The sequence below is a fragment of the Tenrec ecaudatus genome, chromosome 3 (genome assembly GCF_050624435.1).
Source record: "Tenrec ecaudatus isolate mTenEca1 chromosome 3, mTenEca1.hap1, whole genome shotgun sequence".
NCBI classification, from domain to species: domain Eukaryota; kingdom Metazoa; phylum Chordata; class Mammalia; order Afrosoricida; family Tenrecidae; genus Tenrec; species Tenrec ecaudatus.
Genome location: NC_134532.1, coordinates 175,877,554 through 175,887,096, shown reverse-complemented (window position 1 = coordinate 175,887,096; position 9,543 = coordinate 175,877,554). Strand labels below are relative to the sequence as shown.

The 9,543-nt window shown below is 37.0% G+C and overlaps 1 protein-coding gene across 3 annotated transcripts in view; it reads right to left on the bottom strand.

The window, feature by feature from the left end:
* Positions 1 to 1,383: 1,383 nt before the first annotated feature.
* Positions 1,384 to 9,543, bottom strand: part of GABRG1 (gamma-aminobutyric acid type A receptor subunit gamma1) — a 126,216-nt gene continuing 118,056 nt past the window's right edge. For all 3 annotated transcript variants that reach the window (XM_075544983.1, XM_075544984.1, XM_075544986.1), the window contains one exon: positions 1,384 to 1,653. In XM_075544983.1, the coding sequence (XP_075401098.1) occupies positions 1,384 to 1,653 (270 nt within the window). The remainder of the gene's footprint in view (positions 1,654 to 9,543) is intronic.

Sequence of the window (9,543 nt, the reverse complement as noted above, 5' to 3'; positions counted from 1 at the left end):
AACCAAAACTAGCCAGAAGCCCACTTATTACATTTGCTTTCCCTCCCAGAACCTCACTCCTGTATTTGCTAACCGTTTAGGGAGAATATATTCAAAGTTAGATACTGCCTGCATTGTTGATGGCTTCTTTTATATTTTATAACAAAGGGCTTAGTCATAAGAATTCCTCATCTGATAATACCTCTTGAAGATGGAAACAGTTTTTTTAAATTGCCTCCAAGTTAACCTTAATCATTTTTCCAGTAAAATAGGTAGTGGTGAGGGGATGTAGAGTTCTTATAAATAATTACTTTTGAGTATTTTCAGAAATAAAGTGATGGAAGTCTCTTGTTAACAAAAGAGCTATTTGGAAAACTATTATATTTACACACTCTGTATCAGGCTTTCAATGCCTTTGTTAATAACACATATTTAAAACATATAATCAGTACATTGCAAATATATTGCCAATATTATGTTCTTTAAAAATAGAATGAATAAATATGAATACAATCATTGTTTCTTAATTTAATTGTTAATTATGCATTTAACACTGTTATAGAGCAAAATGAGTAGAGCCAATTTCTCTTTACATTTAATTTCATTATTAATTAGTTGAGTTAAACATATCAGTGTTATCCTCTTCATACTTCTATAGGTACTGTGTGGCAGAGGAAGAAAAAAAGCCAAACATAACACCTGTGATTTTCTTTTCCATCTTGCATTAAAAATAACTTTATTAATTTGCATTAAGTTTATAAATCACCAAAATTAAATGTAAATGGAGTTGTTTATTCATGTGTCAAGGATAGTTTAAATATAGATAGATTGAAAGTCAGGTGAAAATTGACCTAAGTAAATTTTCTTTAATTTATAAAGAATTAGAACACAAATAGATATCCTCTTGGGAGTAGAACATCTTGGAAAGATATTGTGGGCTGATATTTTCAACTATCTGTATGGCAAACTAGGCATAAAAACATAAAACAACCAATCAATCATATTAAAATGTTTTCTAGGCATAAAACTAAATAAATATTAAATATCAGGTAGCCCTCTTTTATAAACACAAACTAGTAGGTTACATTAAAATAAAGTTGAATTAAAATCCTTCTTGCTTTAAAATTAGGATGACAGAATTGACACATTCACGGTCCTAATAAACTATAAGTAAAAGTAAAATGTAAAAATATAAAATAGTATTTTCATATACTGGTTCATTTATACTTAAGTAAATCATCGCAGAAGCTGCTATTTATAAATCTTGGAAAACTTTAAATACTTACAATATTCCTCATAGTTAACCATTTGTTTCTCTGTATTTTGAACTTCGTATTATTGAAGTACAATAGATTTGATTGGATGTGGTTAGAATTCTTAATATCTTTATCTGTGAAACAGGACTTATAAGTAAAGATAGCCAACCCAATATACTAGATTAAACAAGACAAAAGCTGTTGGGAAAAATATTCGAGAATAAGAGTCGATTTTGGCAATGCGGATGTGGATCCTTCCTTCCCGCCAAGACCCTGTTCTGCAGTCTTCAAAGCAGCAGAAGAAGCTGGTGCAATCCTTGCCCTCCAGACACTGGCACCCAGAATCATCTTCCCCCGGCGGCAGAGTGATGCTATTCATCGGAATCAGAGTGGTTCCAGGTTGGAGACCAGAGGACATCTACGGAAAATAATTGATGAGTTTTGTGAATAAAACTATCATAAAGACAAACCAGTTTGTCTCCTTAAATGAAACTCATGTGGTATGCAATAAAAATAATCTTGTTTTCTAAAATTCAAGTATTATTTTTAACTCAAACCTTTGGATCAGAGTGTAATTTACTTGTGACACATGGCTTAATATTTTCCACATTCTAAAGATTATATAGAAGAGAAACACTGCCCAAGTACAATGTATGTTTCTAACTACAGAAACTTGATTGTTCAATAAATAACAATTAAACATGACGGACTACACTAAACCTTCACAATGTTATAAATGCCATTGTTTGGTATTACATATTATGTTATTTATTATTTATTTAGTAATAACCAGATCAAAATCGACCCAAAGCACTTTAATAATGACGCTTTGAGAAGCTGTGTGAACGGACACAAAAATATATGGACTTTGGATGTGGATAAGCACAAGGCACCACATTTGGGAGAGAGAATGTGCAGTGTTGAAAACGCCAGTTTGTACGTAATTGGTGCTCAAAATATGTGTATTCTACCAATGCAGCTTTTCTTGTACCGGGGATTGTATTCGCTCCTTTTAACGGAGGTTTGATGAATAACTTCCATAGCATGTCCTCAATTTCATAGCATCTATTCCATCACACCCAGTAATAATTGTCATTATTATTAACATATTGATTTTGGGCATATATTAAATTCATATTTTATGACACTACATTTTGAATAATATGTCCCCATGGATTAGAGGTTATGTGGCCAATGGTTAAACACAAATTCCACAGTTGGAATCACCACCTGCTCTGTGGGACATTGAGGATGCTTTCTTAGGCTTAGTGACTCTTCATCTCGCAAACTTCCATATATTTTCGAGATTATTTTGATATGCAAATTTTAATAATTATCATTAGTTCAATGATTCAAACATTAAAGATAATTTCGAGGTTATAAGACTTGTTTTAAATATCTCTTCAATTGTCCCCACATAAAATGTTTACAGATTTTTTTTCACTCTGCATTTTAGAAAAATTCCTAAGACATGAAATGTAAACATTTTATGAAAATCTATTTTAATATGATTTTAAAATGGGAACTTGAATAAATTTGGACCTATACTGAATTTGAATAAGTAAGCCGAGGCATGCCTTAGAGCAATCATGCTAAGTTCTGCTATTGACCACTGAAATAAACTAAAGGGTAATAAAGTGAGTCACATACATTTTTTTTGTTTTCTTTTCTTTCTGGAGAGTGCATATAGAAATTATGTTTACACAAAATTGTAATCTATTAAACATGCACTAATGTGATGGACAAGGTTTTGAATGTGGTAAGAATTACTCAAATGTGACACAGACGTGAGGTGAGCACATACGGTTGGACAAATGGTGCCAATAGACATGTTCAGTGCAAGGTTTCCACCAACTAACCTTTCTCACATTTACCAGAAGAGAAAGAATTATCGTTAGCTTCAGCTCCATGCAACGAGGCAGAGGTCAGACATGCCTCCACCCTCTAATCTTTTTTCTAATTCTCACACCCACTGTCCTTCCAATAATACTCTTTACTTCTCTACTGAGTTTGATATTTCCTTGTAATGGTAACATGAACCTCACAAAGTGTCACTATTGTAGGGGAAAATAAAGGTTACAATGTATGGTCAGAAATGATTAAGCACACAGTTCTTCTGAGAACAGCCACCTCCCAGTCACACGCATGCACACGTTTCTTCCAAGCTGTTCACACATAGGCATGTCTCACTCTGCTCATGGTAAGTGCTACAAAGATCTTGAGGCTCTGCCAGTAAGCTCTCAAGGACACCCCATGATGCTAGCAAACTCCTTGGTCAAAAGTATTCTGTTTACTCGCTCAGTGTGCTGGGAAAGGCACAAGGGGATAACCGCCCAAACGGAATTGTTTTCCAAAGCTATGTATGTACATGTTTTAACAAACAACCTTATCACCTTCAAAGTAGTTTACATTACTGTCAATACATCTGTCAAATTTATGATTCCATTCTAGAAAACGTTTTTCAAGCTCATCAGATTGGATGGCTGACAGCACCTCCCTCATTTTTTCTTCGCCTCTTCTGTGTCATCAAGTCACTGTCCTTTCATGCCCCTCTTCATTCATGGAAACACAGAGAAGTTGCATAGAGCAAGTTCAGGTGAGTCAGGTGTGTGGGACAAGAGAGCCATAGTGTTTTTGCCAAAAATTGGCACACTGAGATGGCTGCATGAACAGGTGCACTGCTGTAGTGACAAAACCAGTCCCCCAACTGCCACTAATCAGGCCTTTTTTGTCACACACTGCTATGGTATCTTTATCAGAATCTCTAAATAGAAAGCTTGATTACCAGTCTGACCTGGTGGAATGAACTCCAAATGCTCTGAGTCAATATTTTTGTCCATTCGGTGAATTGACAGATATCCAGAACGAGGTTAGTCATCAATCTAGGTTTCACCTTTATTAAATGAGAAAACCCCTTGTACGCTGGAGTTTTTCCCATAGAACTGTCCTTGTAGGCTGTGTTCAACATCACAACAGTTTCTATGGCATTTTTCCCAAGCAAGAAACAAAAATTCACAGCCACACACTGTTCTCTTAAATTGCCATCACAAAAAACGAGGTTTGAGGGTAACTGCTTTTACAAACAAATTCACTCTGCCACTGGATGCGCTAACTCAGAGCAAGTTGCTGGATGCTTGCCTAGTGGGGGTGGGGTGAGGAGTGGGTGGGAGGGGAGCTTTTTTCCATTTGGGGGACTACTCCCTCAAATAGCTCTGTCTCCTGCTACTGGTTCTATTGCCTCTACTGCTGCTATTTCTCTGCTATCATTTCTCTCCATCTCTCTTTGTCTCTTATTTCACAGCTCTCTCCTGCATCTCGTAAATTCACTACAGTGATCTTGGGTCCAAAGAATGCGCTTCACTCCTAACTTTCTTGGTATTAGAGATTACTCTTTCTGTCGCTGGGATGGCTCATTTTTCAGCCTAGAACAATGGCAAAACTGTCCAATCCACACAGTTGGATTCAATGCACCTTATTTGTTTGGTACCACCACATCAAAGGGGTCATGTCCTTAATTGACATTACTGACAAGCTATCCAGTCCCTTAGGTAGCCCACAATCAAACTCCCTGTCTTCAAGTTGATGCCAGCTCATGGCGACCTTATAGAGAAAGTGGAATTGCCCCTGTGGCTTTGCAAGATGGTAACTCTTTATGGAGGTAGAAAGCCTTTGCTTTCTCCTGAGGAGCAGCTGGTGGTTTCTAACTGATGGACTTGAAGTTTGCAGCCCCACTTGTAAGCAAACCTCACTCGGGAGCCATTGTGGACCATAATCATCTCATATTTACATAGTCTTATCTAGTCATTTGATGAGAATTACAAAGACTAGGGCTAGAAAAGCCACATTAAATAATATATAGCACTGCATAGAGATTTGAAAAAGGGACAAGCACACTAATATTTAATTATGGTATTATTCATAATAGCCAAATGGTAGAAACAACTCAGATGGTATTTAACAGAACAATGAATGAACAAAACTTGATACATAATTACAATGAAATATTATTCAGGGAGGAGAAAAATGAAGACATGATACAGATAGCATTATGAGTAGAGTTTGAATATATTGTGCCGAATGAAATAAGCCAATCACAAAAAACAAATATTTTATAAAAAGGAAAGACTAAGGGATAGAGAACAAAGTTTATTAGTGGTTGCCATGGGTGATATTTTCTTCAACTTCAACTTATATATTAGCAATGAGCGGTCTATTCCACATCAAAACATGTCCATGGATGACAAATTTAGAGATTATCTTAAGAATATATATGACACAGGAAGGAAAGAAGGAAGGAAAGAAAAATGAAGGAAGGGCCAATGTGATTCTGAAACTTACTCATGAATGTAGAGCAGCTCCATCAAATGGAATAAATGATGAGATAAAAAAGCTAAACAGAAGATTTCAAAGGGCAATTCAAAATAAGAAAGTATTATAATGAAAAAACTGAAGTTTAATACCAAAGAAAAGACAACATGTTCATCATATCTCGAACTGAAATACTTGAAGAAAAAAAATCAAGGCTTGAATTAAACCAAGATCTGTGGACAAAATAATCAAATGATGCAGAAAGTATCAAAAGAAGGCAAAGGGCATACATAGAGGCCTAAAAACAGGCATGTACATATGTAAATATATTTATGATGATGGAAATAGATCTATGTTCATATATGTATAGGTTTAGTAGTAGGGTAGCAGATGGACATTGGGCCTTAACTCACGTACTCCCTCAATACAAGAACACTTTGCTCAACTAAATGGTCATTCCATGATACCCCCCTTGCAGACATGATCGCTGAAGACAAATGTGTGCATAAGCAAATGTGGTGAAGAGAGCTGATAGTTCCTGGCTATCAAAAGATATAGCATCTGGGGTCTTAAAGGCTTGAAGGTAAACAAGCGGCCATCTAGCTAAGAAGCAACAAAGCCCACAGGGAAGAAGCCTGTGTGATCACGAGGTGTTGAAGGGATCAGGTAGCAGACACCAAAGAACAAAAATCATCATTGTGTGATCACCTTCCCCACATAAATGCTGAAGACAAATGTGTGCATAAGTAAGGGTAGTGAAGATGGCTGATGGTGCCCGGCTATCGAGAGATATAGCGTCTGGGGTCTTAAAGGCTTGAAGTAAAAAAGCAGTCATCTATCCCAAAAGCAACAAAGCCCACACGGAAGAAGCACACCAGCCTGTGTGATCACAAGGGGTCAAAGGAACCAGGTATCAATCACCAAAGAACAGATGTGCGTTACACAATTTATGTATGTATGGATTGTGATAAGAGTTGTATGAGCCCCCAATAAAATGATTTAACAAGAGAAAGAACAAATAAAAAGAAGAAATCCACAATCACTATAAAAAAGGAATGGTTGACATCCTATTCTTTCAAGAGGTAGCATTTGATCAAAACTAATGATACCAAAGGAAAAAAATCAAGCTTCAGTGAAGACACTAGCGTAAAACAAGAATCCAACAACAGAAAAAATACCAACGGAAATGTATCAACAAGCAAATCAACATTCTCTCCTCAGCACCATGAAATGTGTAAGACAACTCAAACTGAAAGACATTTATACATGTGGGCATTCAAAAGAAAGGGGACCCAAAAGAATGTACACATTATAGAACACTATCATTAATAGCTCACACAGTGAATGTTTACTGAAGATAGTTTTAAATAGTTACAACACTACAGAAATAATAAGCTGCCAGAAATTCAAGCTGAATCCAGAAGCGGTGGCATAAGGGGTAACCTTACTGATATGAGATGGATATTGAATGAAAGCAGAGGATATCAGAAAGATATTCACGTGTTTTATTGACTGTGAAAAGGCATATGATGGCGTGGCGCATAGCAAACAATGGATGGCATTAAAAGGAACAGGGATTCCAAACCATGTCATTGTGCTCACATAGAACCTGTACAGGGACCAAGAGGCAGTCATATGAACAGAACAAAGCAATATGTGGCTTAAAATAAGGAGAGGTGTGCAGCAGCATGGTTTGTTGCCTGTGTTGGGATATCACTCCGTATGCTGAGCAAATAATCCAAGAACCTGGACTATTTGAAGAAAACAACTGCATCAGGTTTGTCCAAACCCCAAACTCACTGCAGTGAAGTCAATTCTGACTCATGCTAACCCTATACAACAGAGTAGAACTTCCCCTTTGAGTTTATGGGACTTTAAATAGTTCAAGACATCTAAAGCATCATCTTTGTCCTGGGGAGCAGCTTTAGATTTCAAACTGTTCATCTTATTGCTATCAGTCCCACACATGACCCACTACAACACTTTAAGAACAATCTGCAAATGGAAGATGACACAACCTTGCTTGCTGAATACAATGAGGACTTAAAGGATTTGCTCTAGATAGTCAAGGTCTGCAGCCTTTAATATGGATTATAACTCAGTGTAAAGAAACTCAAAATATTCACCGCTAGACCAATTTTATAAATGAATAAAATGATTAAAATTGTCAAGCATTTAATTTTGGTTGGATCCACAGCCAATGCTCTAGGAACCAGCAGCCAAGAAATAAAATGGCATATTGCGCAGATGTGCTGCACAATTCTCTTTAGTGTTGGAGAGTAAGGATATCATGTGGTTGCCTGGGCCAAGACATATTATTTCAATTGTCTCATAGGCATGTGAAAGTTTGACAGTGAACAAGGAAAATGAAAGAAAGTTGATGCTTTTGAATTGTAGTGTTGGTGAAAGTGATTGAAAGGACTGTGGGTGGCCAGAGGAGCAAACAAATCTAAGACCAGCCCGAATGGAGAAATTTCATGTCAGGCATGGTACACATATGATCAGCAATGACCAATCTCTCGAAAAAGGCTTCATGTTTCAAAATTTAGAAAGTCAATGGAAAAAGAAGAAGGCCCTTAACCATAAGGATTCTTCACCGTAGCTTCAAGGAGCTGTATCACAACAGCAGTTTTGAGGGTGGTGCAGAACCGGCCAGAATTTCCTTCTGTGAGCATTGCTTGCTGTATGATGAAACAGGCTTCCCAGCCCCTCCCAACAACAATCGGGCGAGAGTGGGGGGAAAGGCTCTGACGATGACATCTAAATCACATTAGTTAAGTGTCGGATTGCAGTGAAGAGCACGGTAAATGCTGTTAGCCAGTTGCCTGCTTAAAAGTTGTGAGATAGCTATATGCATAATGTCCAAAAACAATAAACAGCAAATGCTTCGACTTCTCATGTGATATATAGTGCCTTAGTTTGGATGCTTAGGATCATGGTTTCTTGGAACATCCCAGGTAGTCGCCACAATGAGATGTTCGGTGCCTCCATTCTCTCTGCAAAATGAAGGTGTTCTACCCGGGGTCCTAAACGATTGCAAGTGGTCATCCAAGACACAGTCGTTTTTTTCCATTCAGCTGTAGCAAGAAAAAAGGATAGTCATGAATAGCAGGAAAATATGGAGCCAATTGTCTCCAGGAACAAAGGCCTCCCCAAGGAAACCTGAAAATAGACAACATTTGTCTGGTGCCTGGCTGCCATTAATGAAAATTTTCGTCAAAGATTCGATAGAAGAATCGTATTCAAAGGGCTTGGGGTTGGAGGGCAGGATGTGAACCAGAATTTTACATTCTCTTGACTGAGACTTTCTGAAATTGTGGATGACAAATGAGCTACTGAAGCGGCTGCCCTTTCTACATATAGATATATGAATATTGGAGTTATCTTAAAACGGAACCATGCTTTACTTTAACTATTAAAGAGTTTTGCCTTGATCATTATGCACTTTTGAGAAGCGTCTAAATGGGATCAAACAGACAATAGCAGCTTGACAAGAAAGGACACTTAGTGGGCACTAATTTTATGCTAATGTGAGAGGAATGATTCAGAAGAAGGTGTAAATGTTTACATTTGAATAAGTGCCACTGAATTTTACATGCAGGAACATTCGAATTGGTGTATGTCTATATTTAATTCTAAACAATAAAAAATAACATTTAGGGAAAAAAGAAAATAGGCTAATCTTTAGGGAGCAATATCTTTAGAAGTTTATGTATCCATAATACATTATATCAACAGGTTTCCCTGAAAGAAACACAAATCATCTATTGAAAGTGATCATATTATTGAACGATACAACTGAACAGAAATGCGCTACCTATGTAATGGCATAAATAGCAAAGAATTGGGAATAAACATTTTTACAAAGTTGTTTGTCACAGCAATTTCTAAATTTGAATCCACTGGAAGACTGGTGAAAGAACTAGGGTGATGGGGAACAGGGCACTAGTACCCCCAAGGGGAGAGTATTTTCTATGTCTCCACAGGAAAGGGAGAGAGG